This window comes from Pseudopipra pipra, chromosome 18 (genome assembly GCF_036250125.1).
Source record: "Pseudopipra pipra isolate bDixPip1 chromosome 18, bDixPip1.hap1, whole genome shotgun sequence".
Lineage (NCBI taxonomy): Eukaryota > Metazoa > Chordata > Aves > Passeriformes > Pipridae > Pseudopipra > Pseudopipra pipra.
The window spans coordinates 7,069,292-7,095,020 of NC_087566.1; the positions used below are offsets into that span (position 1 = coordinate 7,069,292).

Consider the following 25,729-nt stretch of genomic DNA (forward strand, 5'->3'; position numbering starts at 1 on the left):
TTGTGCAAACTGGTGCAAATTCCACAGTCTAGCAGACGACTTAGAAATCCCTGATGGAAAGGAGAAGTTTGCACGTGGACCTGTATCATTTTGCCCCAAACCTGTGACCAGTGAGTAAATTTGGATCTCTTCTAGGCTGAGGCTGAGACATGAGCTTTTCACACATGCAGAGAGACGGGCTTGGCTCTGCACCACCTCCACAGACCCGCTCCCACTGCAGGGAAAGGAATGACAAGAAGTGACCTGCGTGTCAAAGAAGCAAATATTTTATTGTGTAAAAACCAAGCAGACATCAAATAGAGCCTCACACTGCCCCACCCGCTGCAGTGCTGCCTCATGTGTCACTGGGATGTGCCCAGATGTCACAAACAGGCAGGAACCATGGAAGCTCATATGGATCCATCTTCAAATACCAAAGGAATTATAAAAGCTTCAGAGCTCCCCTTTTACTGGTGTCACACCAAGACTGAACAGTATGACCCTTGGCCATTGGGATGATTTTTGAGTAGTGCTGTGTGGAATGAGACACCTGAGCTGCACCTCTGGGTTAAAAAGACGGGGTTTGGTGTTCCTCCAGCTCTTCTCAGTGTGGCCTTTCCCTGGCCATGGCATGTCCTCAGCATCTGTGGCAGCCGCTGGGTTTTAATGAAAGCACCAACTCCTGAGTCAAACAACTGCAGGAGAACAGGAAAGTCTCTTGTCCCCACGGCTGGGCCTGAGCAAAGCTGAGGCGCTGGGAAACGGGGCAGGAGCATAAGGAAACCACAGTATGTCCAAAACCAAAAAAGTTCGTAAAACCATCCCATGACTTTCAGGGAGCCCTTTGCAGTCGCTGCTCACATGAGGTGTATCCTACCAGGATCAGGGAAGCCGTCTGCCCGACGTGGCTCCTCGTCGCTGCGGCTTTGGGGTTCGGCTGCTGCGCGTTATCAAAACAAATTCTGGAGAAAGTGGGACATTGCATTATGCAAATCAGCTTCCTGGAAAGAAATGTTTTATTAACACACGCTCTCTTCGTGTGTTGGCTTAGTCAATTTGGTCACAGCTTGACATCCAATAAGTTAGTCTAAAGGCAATGGTTTTACAAAATGTTTTTCTAATCTATTTTAAACACTTAATTACAGTTGTGGCGCATTCATTAGGGACTTCACTTTCAAACCTGGATTGCAGCAATAAATCCTAATTCTCCAAGTGTCAGCTGCAATACAGAAATGGCATCCAAGTGGGTGTCAGAGGTTGTTGATAACTGGGGGAAAGTATGTCTGCACCAGGCATGAGCCCGGTCCTCTGGAGAGGGAACCTCCAGCATCCAGCCCAACCTGATTTCTAAATATCCAAACAAGGTTGGGTCCCAGAGAAGTGAGGGCTTGTGGGGCTTGGGAGTGTGTGTCTGGCTGGTGTGGGAGCTGGGGGATGCTAATTTTGGAAAACCCCTGTGGATTCAGGGGTGGTGCTGTGGCCAGCTCTTGAGGCTGTCTCTGGCTCTGGCAGTATCCCCATTGCCCTCCCCCTTGCAGCTCTGAAGGTGCCAAAGAGTGGGCAAGGGGTGGCCAGTCCCAGTGCCACACACCCCATGGGACATCCTGGCAGCGAGGCTGAAGCATCCCATGGCCTGGGATGCTTTGATATGCTGGGAGGAGCATTGGGACCCTGTCTCCACGCACTCCCCCACATTGGTGCAGACACTGAGGAGGGGCAGTAGCTCGGGGCCAACAGCCCAAACCTGTCCCCACTGCCCTGAGCTAGTGCCAGGCAGTGGCTCAGCACAGTTACCTTAGTCTTTACCCAGGTACTTCTTCATGATGCTGCTGACATCGTCTTCCTTTCCTTCAGCCTCGGCGCGGTGGCTTGTCCCGCTGCCCTGGGTGATGTCTTTGCCACTGGACCCCTCCCCATCCCCTCTCTGGGGCTGCGGCCGACGCTTGATGCTGTCGGCACTCCGGGAGGAGAGGAGGGAACCAGAGGATGAGGAGGAGTCAGAGGGATCTCCAGGGTCTTCCCGAGGGGCCGGGCTGCGTTTGGCTGTGCCCTTGGTCTCAGAGGACTCCAAACTTCCCGCTATGGCCTCATCCTCGAAGCGGACGGTGAGGGGCCGGTGGCCGTCCCTTCTGTCCCTCCTGGACTTGGCCAGGCTGCTCGTGGAGCGGGATTTGCGAATGGCCGGGAGGAAGTCGTCAAAGTCGACCTTGGTTCTCCTCTCGTAGTTGAGGGTGGGTATTCGCCAGCTGAAGGGGTCGCTCCCCTTCCCCTCTCCCAGCCCGTCACTGGACAATGAGCTCAGAACTCCCCCAGAACCCCTTTCCAACTCCACATCCTCCAGCGACGGCTCCAGGCAGCTCCTCCAGGAGCTCAGCCGCAGCGTGCCCGGCCCCTCCATCCCGGCAGCTGGAGAGCTCGGCCGGCGGCCGGAGCTGTCCAGGGATTGAAGGAGGGAGTCGTAGGAGCCGAACTTGGATGCCCTTTTCAGAGCTGGGGAGCGTGAGGGCTCGGCCGGCTCCGAGGCCATGCTCCGCAGGCTGGAGGAGCGCGGGAGGCTGGCGCTTGCTCCTTCACCTTCCCCTGCCTGATTCCCGTCTAGCTTGCCCAGGGCATCCTCCGCCGCTGGGACAGCCCTGCAGCGCCGCAGGGCCGCGGCGCCGGTGGTGCGGTAAATGGGCAGGGGAGAGGTTTCCCCCAGCGCCGGGTGCCCCGGCTCCCGCTCCGCTCCCCGCTGCCGCCGCAGCTCCTCCACATACTCGGAGAGAGCTGCCGACGAGCTGGGCACCGGCCCCGATGCCACGGAGAGCTTCCTCCTCCTGGGTGCCGTCGGAGAGAGCGCGCTGGGGAACCTTCCGTCCGGGGCAGGGGAGCTCCCCCGTTGCAGCACCGACGGGGACGTCTCTCCTATCCTATCCACAGACTTCTTCGGGCTTTCCTGCTCCTCGTCCTCTGCTGCAGGTTTTCCATATTCCCGTCTTCTAGCCCCGAGCAGGGGACTTGCCACCCTCCCCGGATCCACAGCATCGCTGGGCCTGGCAGTGCTCCGGGAAGACACAGGAAGGCTCAGCGCTGGGTCCTTGGCGTCTCTGCTCACCCTAAACAACAAAAATTGGTGTTAGTTTAGTCTGTGGGATTCCCAGTGACTGGAATGTCATTCAGCAAGGACAAGGCTGAGCAGCGAAAAGCCAGTATTGGCATGGGAGTCTCAGAATAAACTCACTGCTGCATCCACCATTGGGCAGCGCTCAAGGATTTCATCTTAAATAACTCCAGGTCAGCCAGCCTGGATAATCCCCAGCTTAGAGTGTGTGGTGTGCCTGGCTTCAGCTCTGCCAAGCCAACACTTACCTCCAAATATCCTTTTCCTTGACAGATTATAGCAATATGTAGGATTTATTTTATTTCTGTCAAAGCCAAAGATTATTCACTAAAATTTTATGAAACCAGCTTGTGGTGCACCCCAGACGCATCTTAATGTTATTGTGGGGCATGTTTCACCCAGGCTGCTGCTCCAGGAGTTCTGAACTGCAAGAGCCCAGTAACACCCGGGCAGGGGCTGCACATCAAGCAAGGGGTGATGGCCAAACATGATGTGTGGGGCTGGGACCTCACCCTGAGATGAGGGCTGGACCTCAACCTGTGACAAGGGGTGAGACCTCAACCTGAGACAAGGGCTGAGACCTCACCCCAAGACAAGGAACCACGTGAGATCCACCTCCATTCACCCCTGAGGAGCCACACTGGTCACCCCACTTGAGTTTCTCTGTAGCCTGTCCCTGTCCTCATGCAGCTGATGCACAGAGATGGGGAGGTTCTGCAGTCACCCATGGGCTGGGGGTCACTGGTGACACTAAGCCCCTGATGGGACAATTTATGACACTCTCCAAGCACCTACATTTGTTTGCTGGCAACTGCCAGCACTGCAGTGCCGTATCCCCACACTCAGGTACCCCAGCATTGCTCAGTCAAGGGGAACCCAGGACTGGCCTGAGTGAGAAGTCTGCTGGGATGTGAATTTGAGAAAAAAAGGAGGAGGGAAAAAGAGAGAAAAGGCAAAATAAGGTGGTAGAACCCAAATAACAAACCCAGCTCTGGGAGACCAGCAGCCTCCGAGGTGCGGGAGCAGCGGTCAAGTTGTACATCGCTGGTAATGAAGCATCCTGCCCCGGGAATGTTGGTGTTGCCATGGGAATGGGGGGAGAGTGAATAATCTAGGCAGTGCGTGGGATGCACTCGGACTAGGCTCTGCTGACCCATGAAATAATTTACATTCCAACATGGGCTGAAGACAAACTCCACGGCTGGGAAACGTGTGATGCAGAAGGGAAGGGGGAATGGAGCAGCTCCAGGTTCCTGGCACCCACTGGCACAGCCTGGGGCACCGAGGTGCCCACCTGCCCCGGCACCCACCACCATTCCCTGCTCATTAAACCCGCCCAAACCATTTGATTATTGAACACAAAATGGATTAACCAGGGATTTAATCCCTCTGAATCCCTGCACCTTCCAGGGCCACCCCGCACCACTGATGAATAGTTTGAGACATTTCGAAAATGCGGGTATTTAGGATCCTAAATTGCATCGCAGTTAAATAGCTGGTATAATCCTTCCACGAGAAATTGTACAAAAATTGCTCCAATCACTCTGCACGTTTCCAAATAATATTGTAACCTGTGCGCTGCATGAGCAGCTTTCGTAATTTAAACACCAGTATAAGTGTTTTTATTTGGGTTTTAAGGCTGAGATAAAAGAGAGAAGCGCTAACGCGCTGTGAACATGGGCAGTTACACATCACTATTTATTGTCCTGTTCAGCATGATGGACAGTTACTATTTTTATGAAAATCTTTAGGGCCTGAAATGGAGTGAAAGCTGCAGAGGTGGGACTGTTTCAGCTTCCACATCTGGCATGAGTTGGGCTGCCAAGGCCCCACAGCCCTGGGGTCCAAGGAGGGGTAGAATGGGATGGTGTTCAAGGTCCCTTTGAACCCAAATCATTCTGTGATTCATTTCTTTGGCCCTGATGGCTACCAAAAAACATCATGCCAAAATCATGCCTAGTCTTCATCATCCTCATCCTCCTCACAAAGCAGGGCACAAGAGCGAAACAATCCTATCCCATTTTGTGGCATCCTCTGCTCATCCATAAAATCCCTGGTGAATGGCAGATGTGCCAGCAATAATTCCCAGGGCTCGGAATGACCCTGGGGAGACCTGGGAAGTCCCAGAGGAGGGTGATGCTGAAGGACAATGAGACTGCTCCAGCCCTGAGCAGAGCCCTGCTCCTCCATCATCCTCAGGGAAGATGATTTTCCCAGGCAAAGGCAAAATCAGGGCCGGATGCCGAACTCAGGAGGCGCCTGTAAGCCAACCAAGCTCTGCAATACACCATTCACACCAAAGCAAATGACATACAACAATAATTAGCAACGATTACAGAGCAATTAACATGATTACAATTATGTTAGTTGAAATAATTTATACAATAAAATCCACACATGCTTTGCAACACATGACCAGGGCTGAGAGCGTGGCTCAGCTGCTTTTCCTAGGAGCTCATAAATAAAGCCAAGACAACTCCATTTCAAGAGAGAAGAGCCACTGGCCTAATTTCTGTCAGAAAAGGATTTTCTTGTCACACCATCATCTACAGAAGAGCTCCCACTTTCCCATGTAATGATTTGCTTTTGACACAATCATGCTTAAAAATAAATGTGTCGGATCCCCAGCAGCCTTGGGACCAGGATTCCTGGTTCTGTGAACTAAGGCGGGACGGGAAGAGATGCCAGGGTTATGTCAGGGTGATGCTGGGGTGATGCCAGGGCTGTGGATGCCACAGTGCCATGGGTGGAGAAGCAGAGCCCTGGGCTGTGGATTCACTCCCTGCCTGCATCTCCGGATAACCCCACTATTGCAGCACAACCCTGACTTGCCTGGAAAGGGGCAGAATAAATACATAAAGATTTAAATTGGCTTTTTAATAAAAAAAAAAATATATTATTCCAACCCTGCACCATGTCATATTTATGGAGGCTTAGGTCTGCTGGTCAGCATTCTGTACAAGCATTTAAAAAGCAGAGAATTAAAGGTTCTGTTAATCAAAGTTCTCCTTCCCGTAACCACATGGGCGGTAGCAGCCTCCACACTCTCCTCTGGTTCTTGGCAGCTGTTTGTTCAGCAAACACCCCAGATGTAGTGCTGAGCAGCCAACGAGAGCAAGACTCATTTTTCATTACTGGGTGCTTGTGTAAGACAAAGGAATCTTAATAAGGAAGAGCTCGTTTCCCTGATCTCATTTTTATTACCTTACCAGTCTCGTCCTCTGTTTGTTTGCACTTCATACACCCTCGCTCCTATTTCCATCTTAGATTAGCTGAAGACAAACACAGCCCCCACACCAGGATTTGCAATGTGCCCCTTCACGACCCCCAGCACGGAGGACGATGGTCACACTGTGACCAGGGCTGAGGACAATTTGCCTTTCACAATGGCCATAGGCAGCCCAGCCTACCACAGAATCCCAGAATCTCAGAATCATTCAGGTTGGAAAAGACCTCCAAGATCATCATTCTGTGATCTCCCTGCAGGTCCTTGCCCTGCCCAAATGCTCTTAAACTCTGCCTTGTACCGCTCCAAACTGCTCTAACTCACCCAAGGTGTTTCCTGCAGGGGGACTTGCTCTTCAGAACATTGATTCTGACAATAGCGATTCCCCTGTACAAGGCCTGTGGGTGCCGCGGGGACAGATCTCGCCAGAATCAGAGCAGGGAGATTAATACTAACAAAATTGCACTCTGCAATCCTGACCAAACTCTGTCAGCTTGGAGAATCTACCTACGGACCTGACCATGAGCAGGGAGCAGGTGGGAGCTGCAGTGAGCTGTGCCCAGCCTCAGTCTGGCACCTGCCCTGGTTATGGGGGCAAAAACTGGGAAAACAGTGATGCATGTCCCAGTACACCACCCCTGGGAAAGCAGTGCATCAGAGAGACCCCGAGGCAGGGGTGGCAGGCAGGAGTAGCTCCAACCTGCAGGAAGGGGCACTACAGGGGTTGCAAAGGGGGGCACTGCCAGCCCTGCCCGCCCTGAATTCAGATGGTTGGCATCTTTCCCACCTTCCCTACAGGGGGGTGATACTCTCAGGGATAATGCTTTCTGGATCCATACAAGCCCTGCTCTGCTCCCTGCCCCAGGGTTCAAAGCTCCATCCCTGCTCCACCTCTCCCCTCCCAAGCTTCCAAGTGGATAACACCCTCCTCTATCCCCTCCATCTCCCTCCATGACACAACCCCCAAACCCTGATTTACGTGGCCTTTCAAAACTCAATTTGTGCAATTGCTTCACACATGAACCAAAAAGAACCAGTTTCTCTGTGACTCGGTGGTGCTGGGGATGGCTGTAAAATGGGGTTTGTGTGTGGGTAGGGGTGTTCCTCTGATGGGCACCAATTCGGGCTGGACATGTGAGCACCTACTGAGCCCAGGCACCCCGAGGTGTCTCCCCTGGAGCCAAGTGGAGGCAGTTGGGCTGTGTGAGTGCTTGGGCCCCTCTCCAGCTCCCTCACAGCCTATGAGCATCACCATCAAAAATTAACATATCTGATATTAGAACTGTAGAAACGCATCCCACTTCCTCAGCCAGGAACGGCGAGCATATGGCATACAAATCCTCAAATAGGCTGCATCGCCTCTTTAAATTATCTCCAGAGAATACATCAAGGGACGTTATACTGCTTGAAGCATGTTTTTGATGTAGTGACTTTCATCTGGTGTTTCACTGATCCTGGCGTGGCAGTGACTGCCTTCCTTGATTTGATGTTTTGACCTCAAACTCCACAGGTCCCGCCACAACCCCGAGCTCTGGTTCTGCATGTCCTGAAGGAGCCCAGTGAAAGTGCATCTGCAACATCCCCCGTTCACATGGGTCCCTTACCTCAGGCTCTGGGTGCTGCGGCTGCCGATGGACTGTGCCGAAATGCTCCCAGCCACGCTGGTACCTGCCAGGGATGTCCAGCCTGTGGATGAACTTGGCCAGGACTTGACGCTCTCTGCAGGCTCCAGACTGAGTGTGGAGCCAACGCTAGAGCAGGCATCCCTGTGGAGAGAGGAGAGACCCCATTAGATCCACAGGCACAGACGGGAAGGCACCAGCTCAGAGGAGTGAGAGCATCCCACTGGGATAAGAGACAGAGCTCAAAGGGAAAGGGAGCGGGTCAATGGGCATGGGGCACACATCAGATATCTGGATGTCACTGTGACCCCTGCCCATGCAGGTTGCAACAGCCAGTGGTCTGTAACCCATCCCTGCAGCAGTCAGTAATCCATAACCCATGGCAGAAGCAGGCACAGGCTCCTGCCTGTCAGCAGCAGCTCCCCGGGCTCACTCACGTCTCTCTCCTGGAGCACAGCGACTCCCGCGCTGTCTGAACACTGCAAGGGACAACAGGAGAACAATGGCTCAGGGGGCCTCCCCAAAGCCACCACACAAGGCTGAGAAGGGGAAAAAACTGACTGTATAAGAACTTGCTGCTCTGGCAGTTGGTATGACCAGAGCAGAGGTTTGCATGAGCCAGCAAACACCCCCAAAACAGCCAGAGCAGCGGTGCCACAGAGATCAGGGCATGGCCAGAACGGCTGGAGAGCCCTCACTGCTCCCTGCATGGGTTGGCCCTGGCTGAGCCAGGACCCCAGGGCAAAGGGCAGAGAGCAGAACACTCCAACACATAACACACGGCTCCTCCTGCAGCAGCTGCCATTCCCGCCGGGAAGCATTTCTCACCTCCGGCTGGTGCATAGGCTGCATTGGAAATCACTTTTCTTTTGAGAAGGAGCGAGTGTCTGAGCTCACGGTTTCTATCTCACCCTTCCCTGGTTTAATCACTACACAGAGCAAATCTCCCTTCACGGCGTGCTGACAAGCACACCTCTGCTCTTTATTTTTTTAAACTCATTTATCTGTTTTGTCTCCATTTGTCGCAATGCTTCTTTAGACATGTAGCAGAGGGGAAAATTGGAGGGCTGTAGAAATAACACCTGAAAAATGCACTGGAATTTTTTCCTCATTTTTTTGCTAGTGAAATCCTCTACCCAATCACCCAGTTCCATTGGCTCCTCTAGCTCTTGTGGCTCATAAAAGTAGGATTTTCACTCGATGAACCCAGCACTGGGGCACCCATTACTGCATGGCACAGTTCTAGGAATGGGACCCACACTGCAAATGGGGCTTTTCCCACCCTTTTTGCTCAGTTTAAGCTGGGCCACACAGATTGATTTAAATGGTGAAACCTTTTCATTAAACCTTCCATTAACACCAAGTCCTTTGTTCATACACGTGTGCTGCTGCAGCAACAGCACATGAGGACGACGACATGCAGTTACAGCCACCCTGGCATTGCCCAGCACAGCATCCTTCCCCACCACACAGGAGCTGAGCCTGCTCCTCTGTAGCCCCCACAGCCCTCCCACAGCCTCCCACGAGCCCTCATTCCTCACCTCTCAGCATCGCTCTCGTCGCTGGACCGCAGCTCCTCCAGGGCCACCTGCAGGTCTGCGATGCGCCGGATGGAGGTGCCCAGATCAGCCTGCAGCACCTGCCGCACCTCTGCCAGCTCTGCCAGCTGCTGCTCCTGCACGGGTGGCAGTGGGTTAGTGCCTGCTCCCCGACACGGCACCCAAAACCACGAGCAGGGGGTCTGCTAAAGCTCCCCCCACCCAGTGATCCCTGTGCCTGCCAGGGCTTGTCACCCACAGTGCGCCCCGCAGCACCTGCAATGGCTCGTGGAACATAAATTTCATCTCCTTGCAGTGCCTAAATGGGTTCCAAGAGAGCTGGAAAGGGGTTTTGGACAAGGGGCTAGAGTGACAAGACAAGGGGAAATGGTTTCACACTGACAGAAGGCAGCGTTAGATGGGATATTGGGAAGAAATTCTTCCCTGTGAGGGTAGTGAGGCCCCGGCACAGGTTGCCCAGAGAAGCTGTGGCTGCCCCATCCTTGGAAGTGTCCAAGGCCAGGTTGGAGAGGGCTTGGAGCAACCTGTCAGGTGTCCCAACCTGTGTCAGGGGGTGGAACAAGACGATCTTTAAGGTCCCTTCAAAACCAAACCATTCCAGGATTCTACAATCTTACACAACCCACGTGGCTTCCTGGTCCCAGCATCGCCCACAGCTGGGAGGCCTCGCAGCACACCAAGGATGCCAACTTGGCACCGCACCCCTGTGTTCATCACATTCCAACTTCTTCCAGCCAGGAAAGGACTCTTCCTACTGTTTCTAAGCCATCACAGGGCAGAGGGAGGGGGCGAGGGAGTTCGAGCCGCAAATCCGCAATGATTGAAGCTGCCAGCTGTGAAATCGCCATCGCGGCGGTGACAAGGTGAGGGATGATTTGCAGCGAGGCTGAGACAGGCCCCGGCGCAGGAGCCGGCACACTGTCACACCAAATAATGGCAGTCCTGGAATCACTGGACGCACAGGCCCGAGGGGAAGAGCATCTCAGTTCATCAAAACATGCAAGGAAATAGCCCAGTTTGGGTCTCACAGCATCACAGTGGCTTCTGGAGATGCACCAGTATTGGTGAAAACCTGAATGTTTCTGAGAAATGCTTTCTGAAACTGCATGCTTCTGAGCCCTCTGCTTCCCTCCCGGCTCAGGCAGAAAGTGGAAAGGACTCGTTTCATCAAGGGAACTGCTCCAAACGGCATAGGATGGCCCAGGCAGTGGGGATGCTCCCACACCAAGGCTGACCTCAGGGGCTCAGGATGGGGCATGCAGTGAAACACCAACCCCCAAGAGGAGAAAAGCCCAAGGGGACAGAGCCTCAGGGTCCAGGTGCCTATGTGCCTGTGCTCAGCTATTTGGGACTGCAGGATAAGGCAGCGAAATAACCACCAGATAAAGAGCTCAGCCCTTCCACAGGCTGATAAGAGCCTCTGTTAAACCTGCTCTTTGGCTTCAGGATACGGTGCAAATTAAATATAGTTCAGTGGCTGCATTTAATTCCTCTCTTCCGTTCTTCTCTCATTAACCTGACAGAGATGGGCAGGGAGGCAGCCGGACACACAGCAGCACCCCTCCCCCAGCACCCCAACCCTGCTTTCCCCAGCCACCGACAAACAAAATCCCCCGGGGATGGTTGTGGGAGCACCAAACAGTGTGTCCCGGTGGCTGGTGGGGTACCCCCCGACCTCGCTACCTTCTGCATGACAGCCATGGGAGGAAAGGGACCTCCACGGGGCTGATGCTGCTGAGCTGGGGCTCCAGCCTGGCTCCCCCCAGGGACGTCCTTGGGCATCCACAGTCTGTGGCACCCACACTGGTGGCCTTGGGAGGGGGATGTGGGGTGATACTGGGGACTGTGGATAACCCTGGGGTGCCCTGACCACAGGCCACATGAGTGGCAATTTGAATGTGAGCCTGAAAATAAAATACTCGTTTATCAATAAGATCGCACACTGCTCAACGCCACATCCCACTTGGCCCAAATCTCATCCACGGAGGCACTTTATGTTATCCTCTGTACCCTAAAATGTGTCGAGAAAAGGAATAATTATGTCAATATAATTGTATTTCAAATGCAAAATACCATCTTCGTAACACAAACTGACAAAGCTGGTCCCAACATCAGGCCCCTGGCACTCAGGGAGCTGTTAGACACCTTTGACACACGCTGTTTCAATCTAAATGTAAATCCAAGAAGCATTTCCCTCTTCCTACAGTTCCTGGGCTGAGCACTGACTTCTTCATGCAGGATGAGTTGCAGGGCAGTGCTGGTTGTTTGTTTCCTCTGAGCAGGAAATGGGGGCAAATAAAGGAGGAAATATATTCATTGAGAAAACTCATAATATCGAGCAAATAGAGCTGCAGCTTGACCGGGGGGCTGCAAGGAGCATCCTTTGCTGTCAAATCCCTGTTGGCAACAGCAACTCTGGCTCCTTCCACCAAACCAGTCAGTCACGCACAGCAGGACCGGCCTGACCAGCTCAGAACCCCCAGCTGATGCATATTTTATAGCCAATAAATAAAATATGTGTTCTGCCTGGTTCCGAATACATTTCCAAACCAGATCCTCCCATTCACAATTGGTGGACAGGTCGCCCCAGAGCACAGGACTCCCGAACCCCAGCAGCACCGTCCCACTGGCACGTCAGAAGCTGTGATTTTAGAAGGCTGAGGTTGATTCCTACTGACAGGGGGCCTGGATTAAAGGCTCTCCCAAGACAAGGGACACAGAAGCTTGCTCGGCCATGGCCAGCACACAGCAAACCCACACAGAGCTGCTGCTCACAGCTGGACTCGTGACCCCGCCCGCAGGCTCACAGGAGGAGGCTGCTGCACATCCCTGATGGAAGGACTGTCACAACATGAGCTAAACTGCAAAAATCATTAACTCCTACTGTGAATGACACAGTCAAGTGCTCAGCAGCAGGTCTGGCCTGCTGGATGCCTTTCCCTGTGGTTCATACGGACCCTCTGCACCCACCCTGCTCAAAGCCCCTGCAGCCCCCTGACCTCTCCCAGCACCATCTGCTCTCACTGCAGGGACAGTGGGAAAGGAAGAGATTTGCTGTAAAGGGGAAATATCACTGACACTTTGTGGAAATCCAAACAGGAGAAAGCCAAGGAACACAGCCCCTGGCACCCCGACACCGTGACACCCCGCCACTGGCACGGCTCAGCAGCAGGGCTGTCACCAAACCCAGAGCCACAGCAGGAGAGATCAAGGCAAGAGCAGGCTCTGCACCAGCAAGGACAGTCAGCAAGGACAGGAGGAGATGTGGATGGGCTGCTGTCCTGCCCTGCCCCTGCACAGCTGGCAGCTGAGACTCCTCTTTCCACCACCTCCCTGAACATCATTGCAGCTTCCTCCTGCCATTTGCAATCCAACTTTTCCAACAGCCAGGAGGAGATGCTCAAGCCCTCTGCAGCCAGGGCAGCACAAGGGGCACTGGCTGGCAGCTCAACAGGACACAGGGAGAGGGGGGACATCTCAGTAAGCAGCTCCCTCCCCTTCCCTCACCTCTCCTCATCCCAGCTTTGCTTTCATTGCTTCTCTGGAAAAGGATTTCTACACGCTGTTTTTCTTAAGAGGTTTTTTTTCCAACTAATTTTGTCGCAGAAGCATTTGAAGAGAAGTTAAAAGCAAATAACCAAAATCAGCAGGGAAATGATTTGTGGGATTCTAAGGGATGCCCAGGCCAGCACCACAGAGCATTCAGGGCTGCGTCCTTGTCACCACCTTGTATTTTTGCTTGTGGTTCTGCTGTGACAACACAACCCTTGCACGCTCCCATCCACCTCAAGTGAAGTGTAATCTAATTAGTCCAATTTGGATCACTTTTCTTTAAATAATTTAGTGTACACCTGCAGTATTCATCCATCATTATTATTTTTAATTAAGTCATTACCTCGCAGGTTTTCAGAGATTTTGAAGTGACAAAATTTGCGTGGTTGAAGAGTGGGGGGGGGGGGGAAGGGTGAACAACACACCGTAATTGGTGTGTGAGCAGCCACCAGTGCTGATGGATTCCTAAAGAATTTACTCCTTTAAAGGCAAAGCAGAATCACAACAGCTCTAATTAGCACATACACAGCGGAGTTTTCACTCCTGGCTCCTCCATCACCCAACCTCACCTCTAAGGACCGGCTGCCTTTGATGATAATTGTCGTTACACTTCGTCAAAGTCATTAACTTTTCAAGGAAAGAGCAGCTGGAAAGACCCAGGAGCAGGCAGGGAGGGGGCTGAGGGCTGAAGAGACATCAGAGGGTTTGCTGGGACCCTGCTGGGAGCTGAGGGTTTGCCTGGGTGGGACTGTGGCATTCCCAGCTGGAGGCACAATCAGCTCTTGCTTTGCTTCTAAAGTTCACTGGAAGCACCAAAAAGAACGCTTTAAAGTTTGCAAAGGAACAAAAAAATAATCCTAAACCTCAGGCTGTGTTGTGTTACACAGCGTGGCCATAGTGGGGCTGCAGCGCACAGATTTGCCAGCAAAAGAACCAGAAAAAAAGGTTATTTACACTGAGGTCTCACCTTTTTTTTATGGAAAAACCAAACCTGTGAAGAATATCTTCACACCTGTACTTCAGTTTTCTGTACAATTAGTTAATTATTATGCTGATGAACTTCACAGCTTCATTAAAGAAAATGATTTTAGGATAAAGAAACTTGATTTTAGGACAGCGCCTGCAACTCCCTCCCTCACCGTGGTGTGCCAGGGCCAGGGGCTCCAGGGTTAATGGAGCTGTATGTGGGTACTGAGGGCCAGGAGGAGATATAGTAAATCTCCCTGGATTGTACCTCAGCCAGCCAGGGCTTCATCCCAGCAGGATCAGACCCTGCTTTTCCCTGGGCATCCCATCAAGGCAGCACCTGGCTCTCCAGGCAGGAGGGACTCCAGGGGCGCCTGCCCATGGCTGGACCACATTCCAGAGTTTTCATCCCAGTCCCATCCCAGAACCCCCAGCCCAGATGACTGGTTTCTCCCACGAAATCCAAGCTGAATGGGCAGTTCAGTCAGCAGCAGCACAGTCAGCACCATCCCATTCCATGAGCAGCCTCAGGAGGGAAACCCCAGATGGTGGCTGGTCCCAGCTGCTGTGACAGCAGCTCATTGCCCACACCCCACCCCCATGCCTGGTCCTAACCCTTCTCCATCCTTCCCAGTCTCTGGTTCATCTTTTCCAGCCCCTGCTCCATCCTTCCATGCACTGCAGCTTCACAAGGGGACACTCGTACGGGGACAAGCACGAGCGTATCTGCACACACGACAAGCCCAGAGATCAGGGCTTGTTTTAAGCTCCCCAGGATTAACTCCAAGTTGGAAATCCATCTCTCACTCCTCACCGTGGCTCAGTGTCTGCTGCAGCCCAAGGAGAGCAGGTGGCCTGTCAAGCTCTGGGTGTCAGCACAGCAGCTGAGAAACAAGGAGCTGTTGCAGGCTGGGATCCAGATTTTATTGGGAATAGGAGCTACAGCTCCAGGGAGGAAACCCAGTACATGCAGCCAGAGCAGAGACAAGCAGGGCCAAGTGCCATTTGTTACAAACCAAGCCTCCCTCGCTCTGATGGCACCGGACTTGGAAAGTGTTCAGAATCCATCCTTCTTACAAAATTTATAAGGCAAAGCCTTCTGCCTGGCAGACAGCTCTCCAGCTCCCTTCCCTGCTCCTCCCTGGATATTCCCTGCTGAATGGCACAAATCTGCCTTCCAACTGCACAAAGCTGGGTAGAAAACAAGGGAGAGATGGAAATAGCCTCCCTGATCCTGGCTGGGGGTATGGGGATGGTGGCACAGGATTTTCCTGTGCCTCAACCATTAATAAATAGAAGTTGTGAGAACAAAATACCTTCTATTTTGCATATGGTATATAGATACCATATATATACCTATCCAGGCAGCAGCTCTTAGGACCCCAGGAAACAAGACAGGATTTATAACCCAGTCTGTGCAATGGACTTGTCCCTTCAAAGCACCCCTTGAACCTCAACAGTGCATGGTAAGTCCACAACCTCGCCACTGGGTATTTAAATAAATTTAAAAAAAAATTGTTAGGTGCAGACCATGACTTAAGTAATGTCAAGTGAATAATTCACGCTGGATTTATAATTGATGGGGGATTTAGCAGGAGCAGAGCCATAAGTGGCTTTCTATTAACTATTGATGTTCCCCCCGCCAGGCTCCCGACAAGCACGGCCGGGCTCTGCGATCACAGCTCTGCCCCATGTTTTATTTAAGTGCTGTTAAGAGGACACACACAGTCTGGGGGATGCCTCTGCTCCCGGGAAAGTCACAGCAGCCCTTGGCTCTGGTGTGGCCGTGCACATGGAGTCTGTTCTCATGGAGCAGTCACTCTGATCAGCCAGCATGGAAAAACTGGGATAGTGTGATGTGCCTGGAGGAGCCCACCCACTGCAGGACTTGCTGGCTCCTTCCTCCTGCAGATACAAGTTCAGCTGTTTATGGAGTTTTGTGTCTTATTTGAGAGGTGCCTCTAAAATCCCTTTCAGACCTCTTTGCACACTTCATGTGGGAGAACAGGAGAGTGCTAAGAAGTCCAAGTACGTTGCTTCACCCATCACTCACATCCCCATATGAAACATCAAAAAAGCTTCTCAAAATATCGGCACAAACCCAAAAACACAGTGAGAAGAACTCACCTAACAGCCAGCACATCTGTGTTCCAAACACTGTGCTTCCAACAAAGCTGCAAGAAACACCCAGTCAACACAGCAAACACAGCTGTGGCTCCCTCAATCCCGCAGGGAAAGTAGCAGGATCAAGGAACCCTGTGGCCCAAGGAGCCCAGCATGCCTGCAGCACCCCAGGGGCACCCAGAGCCTCTCACTCCAACACCTCCTGGCTCTGCAGAGCATCAGTGGCTGTACAACTCTGACCTTGATCCATGCCCAGGAAAAGGTGTCCTAGCAGCCGGAGTGGTGTGCCAGCACACAGGGCTCAGCCTGGCAGAGCAAGGACAAAGCCTGTCCCTGGCACAGGCAAGGGATTGGGAATGATTCACATCATTCCCCTCAGGAAGGCTGGCAGCCTCGGGGTGGAATAAATGCTGAAATCTCCTTGATTGTTAAATAAAAGATCATTGATAAGATAACTGCTCCTGATTTGGCCCTGCTGGCAGCAGAACTGCAATATCTTTCAATTACTGCTCAGGAGAAAGGCTTTCCCCTGGATTAGTGGAAGAAACAACATGAAAAGAGATGCTGGTAAAGGGCTGTAAAGTGAAGGCGAATCTATTTTTGCTGCTCTCCAAACCCAGCTGAGGCTCTGCTCTCTCAGAGTGGGTTTAGCTGCTGGTTAGCACCATCTGAGCCACCACCACGGCGCAGGGGGGTGGGTTTGGCAAAGCCAGGAGCGCTGCGAGGAGCTGGCACTGAGCCCTGAGCACCAGCACACTGAGCCCCATGATCAGCACGTGGCATGTTGGGGACTGGCAGGAGGACAGAGGACTTCCCATCCACTGTGGTTCTGCCTGACATGAGGGAAACCAGCATGAGGAGGTGCAGGAATGACCTGAGCAACTTAGAATCACAGATTCATTCAGGTTAGAAATATCTCTATTATCATCAAATTCAACCATTCCCCCAGCACTGCCAAGGCCATCATTAAACCATGTCCCCAAATGCCACATCTACACGTGAACTGCATTTCTTCAAGTGGAACAGCCAAAGCCAACTCCCTCCCAGAAAAAAAAAACATGGAGAAAAGGAACTGCCCAGGATGCCAACCTAGCCATGGAGAAAGGGAACATGAGGGGCCTCAAGGACAGCTTTGGTTCAACAGTCTGGGGCTGTGGAGGGATATAAAGTGATTCCCTGTTCCTCCAAGCTCTGGAGTAGCCCAAGACCCACAGTGTGCCTTCAGAGGGGTCAGCTCCATCCCCAGACTTAGGGCACACATAGCATCACACAGAAAATACATTTCTGGGGCTCTCAGACCAATCTGGGGTCACAAAGGGATACCCTCCAGCAGCAGCAATCCCCACCCATGGCCATGGGACTGCCCAAGCCCCCAGGAGCAGCACCTCCTTACCAGCTCCACACGCCGGCGGCTGGACTCCAGCTCCCTCTGCACCAGCTCATCCATGTCAGCTTTCATCTCCTCCATCCTCCTCTGGTAGTACCTGGTGTTCTCCTTCTCCCGTGCCTCCGATTCGGCCGCGTTCTCCAGCTCCTCTCCCATCTTGATGATGCTGTCTCGCAAGCGCAGCACCAGCACCTGGGGTGCCAGGTGAAGCAAGGGGGGTGGAGATGAGGTGTTAGAAAGCTCTCCACGAGCATCAAGCCAGTGTTGACTGTCAATATTAACCCCACAGCAAAGCACACAGAGGTAACAGCAGTGCCATGAACCATATGGACTGTCTGCAGCTCCCGCCTGGCCCTCCCCACCCCTTCCCAGGTGCTTCCTTCCCCAAAGCCGAGGTGGTGGCAGCATCGCTGTGCCTGCCATTTACAGGCAAAGGTGAGGAGGGGGTACCTCAAAGCGCTTCATCTGCACAGCCTGGAAGTCCAGCTGGCTCTCCAGGTCGCGGATCCGGGCTTCCTGCCGGCTGACGATGGAGCGCTCAGCCGGGCACTGCTCCAGCTGCGCCGCTCTCGCCTGCACTGCCTGCAGCTGGGTGAGGATGGGCTGTGTTAGCACCTCCTGGCTCCTGGCCATGCAAACACCTCCCCAGACCTCTCCTGGATCCCTCACCAGTCCCCCACGCGCATTGGGGGCTTCTCGTAAGCCTGAGGTAACAGCACCACAGCAAAGTGTTGCCTTCACTTCCCAAAGGATTCCCTGCTGTTAAAGCCACACAGCACAGGCCTGACACCAACATGTATTTTTGAATGAAAAACCTGCTGGCAAGTGACACGTGTCTGGGTCTCCTTTGCTTTTCTCATCTCACACACTCTTTGAGGACAGCAGGCGTAAAAATTCACAATCTGTGTGGAAAGCTGCCTGGGCCAAGCTGTATCCTCAACTGTTAGGCTGAGATCTCCAAAGGAAACTGCCCTTTTAGTGATCCCGCTACAACTCGGGTTCAGATTTTGAATTTGACCTAGAACTACAGGAATTTGCCTTCTTTTATCCGGCCTATCTCTAAAGCACCACCCGCTCCGCCTCGGAGGGAGCGAGTCCTGCTTCTGATTCCTGGGCAGCTTAGCTATGCTCCAATAAAGCACTTAACTTAATGGGATTACTCATGTGTTTAAAATTAAATCCATCACTCCAGGAGGGTTGGCACAGCTGCAGAGGCGAGGGAGTGCAGCACCCACTGGTGTCCACCCAGGGCCAGCCCCGCACTAGGGTCAGCCCCATTCCAGCCACAGCACCAGCAGATCAGGAGGGATAAGTAGGGCTCTGAATCCCAAGAGCCTTGGCATGGAAAGGTTTCTGCAGCTCAAGGCCATTGCTGGCAGAGCCCCACAGCCTACCCTGGCCCCATCCCATCCCGAGGGCTGTGGGCACTCAGCAGCACCCATGCTGCTCTCAAGGGCACTCACAGCCCATCAGGAGGAGGAGAGGCTCCTGACCACATCACAGAGGAGAAATGGCTTTGTGCCACACTGACAGACATTTGATCTCATTTCAGACCAGAGCATGGTATCCACAGCTGGCACAGATGATGTGCTGGACCCAGATGCCATCAGATACCTGGATGCTCCCACTCCCCAGCTCTGGGTGACACAGGCTGGGCAGGAATTACCTTCTCCTGCAGGCTCTGCTTTTCTTTCTTCACATCCTCCACCTGTGTCTGCAGCTCCTGGATCTGAGTGATGTCTGTTGCCGACTGCAGAAAGAGAAATTTGGCGGTGGGAGCAGAACCTGGCTCGGAGCAGGGGCCTGGCTCGTGCCACCTCCTACCACCAACACAGTGAGCTACACCTGGACTGCACTGCAAGAGCTTCAGTCTCCCGACCCAGTGCAGCTTTCCTAATTTTTGAAATAAATATTTGCGGATTAGGACAGAAACTATGTTGTCAAGGTCATCTCCGCCCACAGGGCCCTTTCAGATACAGACTCCTGGATCCATAACACCACTGCCATGGGCACCAGACTGTGAATTGTCAGTCTGGCTGGCCTGCTCCTGTGCCTATGGGAGCCTTGGTGTCCCTCAGGTCCCAGTACAATCCTTTGGGAGAGCCTGACATGGTCTGGATAGAGCACAGGAAGTCCCAGCATGAGAAAGCAGTGAAAGAAAGAATAAAAAAAGGATCCAGAGAGACAGCTGTAGGATTCCACAAATATTGGAACTAAAGCCAAGACTTGAAAAAAGACTCAAAACTACAGTTGAGAGGAGCCAGAGCCATGAGCTGTCCCTTTCTCATCACAACATCGGTGTCCTGAGGTTCCCACCCTGCTGTGCACCCACAGGGATCACAGGCTGCTCTGTGCCAGGCTCAGGGTTTTCCAAGAGCCCTCCCTGGGAGGGAGATGCTGTGCCAGCTCCTACCTGGGCAATCAGAGCCTTGTGCTTTTCCATGAGCTCATTCAGGTCTTCCTGGTCCTCATCGATACGTTTCAGGAGATCAGCTCTCTCGTGCTGCAGCTGGAACAGCTGCTCATCCACCTGCAGGAGGATCCACCGGACCACGGGCTCACACATCCCACAGGGAACCCACCACATCACCCGGGCTGCAGTGTCCTCTGGGACATGCTGCCAACAGCCTCCAACCCACCAGAAAGGCAATGGGAGCTCCTGGTATCCACAGAGCAGAACTGTGGGATGCTGGGCCCTTGTAGTAATTTTATCCACCCATTAGACCACCTGGGGGCTGTTGTTTCCAAACAGTCTGGGTGATTTAGTAGATATCCTCAGAGATTTAGTAAATATGCTCAGACATTTAGTAAATATGCTCGGACATTTAGTAAATATACTTGGCGATGTAGTAAATATGCTGAGGTGATTTACTAAACATGCTGGTAGTTTCTGATTTAGCAAACCAGCTGCTGATTGCTGCCAAACCCAAGGAAGGGGGACTGTGCCCTCCTACCTCCCCTACCCTGGCCACATCTCCAGGAACCCACCAGGGTCTTGCTTCTGCTGAGAGTCTCCATCTCCGTGTGCAAGTTCTCCAGCTCCAGGGCCGCTGTCTGCTGGTTCCTCTGAGCCTCTGCACACTTTGCTTCACTCTCTTCCAGCTGGGAAAAATTAGGGTTGGGGAATGATCACTGATGATGCTGCCCCACAGCATACAGCCATGCCTATTATTCCCACTTCCCTGGAGCATTTTTCCCCGGTAAAACACATGGAATCTTGACCTTCTAAACCTGTGCTGCTCTTCAGCCTGTCTGCTCCTGGTTGACAGGGAAAACAAGGCTTCCTTGACAGCTCCCAGCACATCTCACCACAGATTCCAACACTTCTGTCCGTCCCGGTGAGCATGGCAGAGAGCCCTCCATAGCACATCCACCCTCTGCCTCCGGGATGTAGAGCTGGGATCATTAATTTGCAAAATTATGTGAATTACATGTAATTCCTGATTAGAGCAATTCATGATTCGGGGGTTTGCAAATGGGCTTTTCATGTGGTGTAAATTGCATTTGCAAATACACATGGAAGATCACATTTATAAATGCTAATTTGCTCTCGGGTTTTACAGCTCAGCCATTAAGATCACAATGATCTTCAATGGGCTGCAAACACCTGGAAGCTGCAGCGTCATCCCGAAAACTCTCCCCTGCCAGGACGGAGGAGTTTATGTAGGTTGGACCTGAACATCCAGTTCCTTTCCCTGCTCCCTGGGGTTTCTTTCTTTTCTTTACAAAAAAGAAAACTGAACCCCTCGGCTCACTGCTCATTTCCTGTGCCTGGTCCCGGTTTCCCTGTGGAGCTCCCGAAAGCAACAGTAGCCACTGCACACCACGGTGAGAGCTTGAGCATTTTAGGCTGTTTTTTCAGGGTTTACTTATCTTTTTTAAACTCTCCCCCTCAAAAAGAGGGAAATCATGAAATGATTATAACTGGAGCAATCCTTAGCTCATTTCCCTCCACTGTGGGAGGTCATTGAGACCTCCCACTAGACGGGGCACCAGCAGAAAAATACTCTCTGTGTTTTGCTGGGATGAGTTGAAGACACCAGTTGGATTGATCCCTGGTTTTATGGCCAAGGGCTTTCCCACCTCTGCTCCTCTAGAAGCAGCTGCATCCATGACCAGCCCTGGGACTGATCTCTCCTCTGCCATGACCTCACCAAAATTCCTCATATTTTAACCGGAGAGAAACACATCTCCAAGACCTCTCATTAAATACCAGCTTCCAATTCACTTTGCGTAATGGAATTTTCCCACTTGGGAAGAATAAATTGAAATTCCCCCCCAAAATGCATAATGTATGAACTTCAGAACAACATTAGTTTGCTGTGAACACCATCTGTTAAATACCTGCGTAAAATGGATGCCTCAGCCTTATTAAGAAACAATGCTATACTTCCAGCCATATGGATTTTGATTAACGGAAGTGCAGCATTTTAGCAAAGCTTTTCTCCTTGTGGAGGTCCGTGGGCTGGTGGTAGGATGCACTGGCTTTTGAGAAAGTCGTCATGAATGCCATTAGAGATTGTTTAAATTTAAAGGACAGAATAATCACGTGGCATTTTTAACACATGCAGAGTCTCATGTTGGTGGCACAGCAAAAACTCAATATCCCCAAAATTAAGGCTGTTCACTCACTCTGAACACAAGGCAACCCTAAGTCCAACCTGGGCCCGATCCCTGCCTTGTCACCCAGCCCAGTCCAGTCACTCCTCGAACCCCTCTAGGGATAGAGACTCCACCACCTCCCTGGGCAGCCCCTTCCAATGCCTGACCATCCTTTCCATGAAGAAATTCCTCCTGATGTTCAATCTGAACCTCCCCTGGTACAGCTTGAAGCCAGTTCCTCTCATCCTGTCCCTTATTCCCTGGGAGCAGAGCCCTACCCACCTCAGCTACATCCTCCTGTCAGGGAGTTGGAGAGAGCAAGAAGGTCCCCCCTGAGTCTCTTTTTCTCCAGGATGAGCCCCCCCAGCTCTGTCAGCCACTCCTCATAGGACTTTATTCTTTAGATCCTTCACCAACTCCTTTGCCCAAATGCATTGTTCCCCCAGTAAGATGGGGCTGGACGCCATGGGAATGGCCACAGTCCCTGGGCAGAGCGAGCATCCCAGAGCATCACTGCTGGTCCCTTGGATCAGCATATGGAAGGGAGCTTCCCCCATTAAGAGTACCAGGGGCTGGGAAAAAACAGGCGTGGTGCAACCTCTCCAGCCCCAAAGTGGGATTTGGGAAACATTGAAGGATTTATGAAGTGCAGCATTACATCATTGGGTCAATAAGAGAGAGCACACATGACTGCCAAAAATTACCATTCCCACTGCCTGTCCCAGCCATGGCCATCCCCTGCCCTGAATATTCAGACAATGGACACAAGCATTGACATGAACATGGGCATAGACATGGGCATGGCCATGGACACAGATACACTGCTGGCTCCATCAGGCTGAGCTCACCTTCCCCTTCTCCCTCAGCACAGGTGGGAACAGCTGCTCCTCACAGCTGTTATTTATGCAGAACTACCATCCCAATTATATTTGGATGTTGCTGGAATCACTCATGCCTCCCGATTAGTTTGTTTCCAGGAGAAATGTACAGTACAGATTAATTACTGAGCTGTTTCAGAGGACTGGCACCGTTAGCTCAGCCCCTGCTCAGCACTGTGGGATGCATGTTCATGGTCAGCCTGGGGTGGGCAGCCCCGAGGGACCCCTGTCCATGGCAGGGCACTCCGCGGCACCCTGAGCTCGCTCTGGGGTTATCCCTGCTCTGGTGGGCACAAGCTGGCACACACCTGTAGCTGCTCAGCAGGTGCTCCCTCAGCACCACTGAACACGGGGTATCTCTGCTCAAACTACAGCAAACCCAGTGCAATCCCTGCTCCTGCTCACAGCATCCCTATGGCAACACCGCCCCAACCCAGAGCATAAGAGACAGAGAGAAACTCCAAACAGAAGGTAATTAACAGGAAAAAAGGGAAAAACACTTAAACACTGTTGACTTAATTATGGGGAAGTGCTCCTTCCGAGGAGCCCTTGAAGTGTGTGAGGCATTGCACCCTGCCTGCGTGGGCGATGCTCGCCGGGTCACCGCTCGCTCTGCATGTGACTCAAAGCAGGAGAGCTGGAAATATTCCCTGTGGCTTCCCTGGTCTGCCAAAGGTCCCCACCTGCTTGCGCAGGAGCTCCAGCTCCTGGGAGCTGGCTCCGGGCTCCGTGGGGGCCGCCACCAGCAGCTGCACGTCGGCAAGGAGGGCACGTGTCCGGCGCAGGTCCCGCCGCAGCCGCTTCTCCACGTCGAAGTCACGGTGGCCGATCTGGGGAGGGGACAGAGGGTGTCCTGAGCCCTTCACCTTCATCAGAACCTCTCATCTCAACCCAAGGCGTTCCCCACACAACGTAAGAACATTTTGGTAATGCCGAGGTCATGATGCCAGAACATATTAAATATGTATGTATAAATATAACCATTTTCATAGAATCATAGAATCACAGAATCATGGAATAATTTAGGTTGGAAAAGACCTCCAGGATCATTGAGTCCAACCTTTGACCCATCACCACCTCATCAACTAGACCAGAGCACTGACTGCCACATCCAGTCACTTCTCGAACACCTCCAGAGATGGTGACTCCATCAGCTCTTTCAAATAAAAATAATTTAATAGTTAAACGAAAGGAAGCAAATAAATTTTGTGAACATCAGAACTAGCAGATTCCACCAAAATACCACATTTTTCTCCCCCAAAAAAGACGTTCTCAGAAAACATTTGCCCAGCCCTGGTTTCCATCAGCCACATCCCTGCCCAGTGACCATCCCTGTGGCCAGAGGGGCAGCCCGGCCACATGACTGCAGGAAGCACCGTAAAAACCCCCACCCTCTATGCTCCCCCCTCGAGCTGAGAGCAACCATGGTTACAGGGATAAAGGAATTAGAAAAACACCAAACAAACAGGGACATGGTTTCAGCACTTGATTTCAGCCTAATTGAAGTATAAGAGCATTTTCCATTTAGGCTGTTTTCCACGGCTCTCGCTTCAAACCCCTTCTCCTATTTTCTATTTACTAGCTAAAATGAACTGCATAGGTTTGACCTTGTAGCCCAGTTTAGAGCTGGCTGGAATTCGCTGGAACCAGAAATCATTGGCATCTCCATTTTCTTAATTAGTTTTCTGGGTTGGCTGTTTTTTTCTTTTTCTAATGAACTGTCCTCTGCAAACCAGAGGGTGTTTGGTGCTGTGGCTGGAAGCAGCTGCCCCCTCCCACCGTTGCAGCCCAGGGTTTTTAAGTGACAAAGGCAGGATTTCATTTAATAGCTCTGCCAAGGCTGCAGTTGTATCTCACACATACTACAGCAATTACCAGCTGCACAGTTCCATCTCCCCTTCCCCTCACACTATGACTGCCCTTGGGGGACTGGGGGATGCCGGGGCAGCACCTGGGGTCAGTCCTGGGGGGAGAAGGTGCCTTTCCTTGTGAGCTCCTGCTGCTTCCTCATCCATCTCAGTTCTCCACCAAATAAGCAAGACATGTTGGACTCTTATAATAATACCCTGCTTTGATGCAGCACGATTTATTGTGACAGTTCCCAAAACACCTTCTAAGCCAGGAGCCGGGGGATTGTTATGGATAAGCCTCATCAGACCACTTTGTGTCTACTTGAAATATACCCACCATTCCAGTGCTGCAAATCTCCCAGATTCATCCCGTTTAATGAACACATGTGACTGCCAGGGCTAGTGAAATGGTGAAATCCAGTTTGTGCCAATGGCCAGAGGACACAGTGCTTAATTACCGTGCCAGGGTGAGTGGCGCTGGGACAAGGCTGTGTGAGGGTGGACAGGAAGCTTCGGACAGACCCTCCAGGCTGAGCTCTGGAGAGCCCTGGTGTGCAGCACCGCTGAGATGGTGACTCTGAACACACTGGGCTGGTGCCATCCTCAGCCCTGGCAGCACCAGGCCCCAGGAAAGGGCCAGCTGGGACCTCACTCAGTCACCAGAGCACCGTGATGGCCTCCAAGCCATGCCAAGGGATGCCCAAGCCAATAAATCTGCTCAAGGAGGCTGCATTCAGCCCCTCACCTGCTGGTTGAACGCAGAGCAGCTGGGTGTGCTTTCCTATCACCTCTACCTCAATCGCTGCCACAGACACATCAGAGAGGGAGAAAGGATTTGTTTTAAAAATGTGGCTGGAATAGAATTCCTCTGCAAAGAGCAGGAT

At 52.3% G+C, this 25,729-nt stretch overlaps 1 protein-coding gene across 4 annotated transcripts in view; it reads right to left on the bottom strand.

The window, feature by feature from the left end:
* Positions 1 to 248: 248 nt before the first annotated feature.
* Positions 249 to 25,729, bottom strand: part of MYO18B (myosin XVIIIB) — a 56,342-nt gene continuing 30,861 nt past the window's right edge. For 2 of the 4 annotated variants that reach the window (XM_064674863.1, XM_064674862.1), the window contains exons 34-44: positions 23,679 to 23,825; positions 20,504 to 20,617; positions 19,929 to 20,045; positions 19,182 to 19,265; positions 17,966 to 18,103; positions 17,522 to 17,707; positions 9,469 to 9,602; positions 8,365 to 8,406; positions 7,910 to 8,071; positions 1,774 to 3,074; positions 249 to 980 (exon numbers count right to left, since the gene is read on the bottom strand). In XM_064674863.1, the coding sequence (XP_064530933.1) occupies positions 1,775 to 3,074; positions 7,910 to 8,071; positions 8,365 to 8,406; positions 9,469 to 9,602; positions 17,522 to 17,707; positions 17,966 to 18,103; positions 19,182 to 19,265; positions 19,929 to 20,045; positions 20,504 to 20,617; positions 23,679 to 23,825 (2,424 nt within the window). In that variant the 3' untranslated portion in view covers positions 249 to 980; position 1,774. The remainder of the gene's footprint in view (positions 981 to 1,773; positions 3,075 to 7,909; positions 8,072 to 8,364; positions 8,407 to 9,468; positions 9,603 to 17,521; positions 17,708 to 17,965; positions 18,104 to 19,181; positions 19,266 to 19,928; positions 20,046 to 20,503; positions 20,618 to 23,678; positions 23,826 to 25,729) is intronic. The other 2 variants (XM_064674865.1, XM_064674864.1) reach the window with 1 other exon arrangement.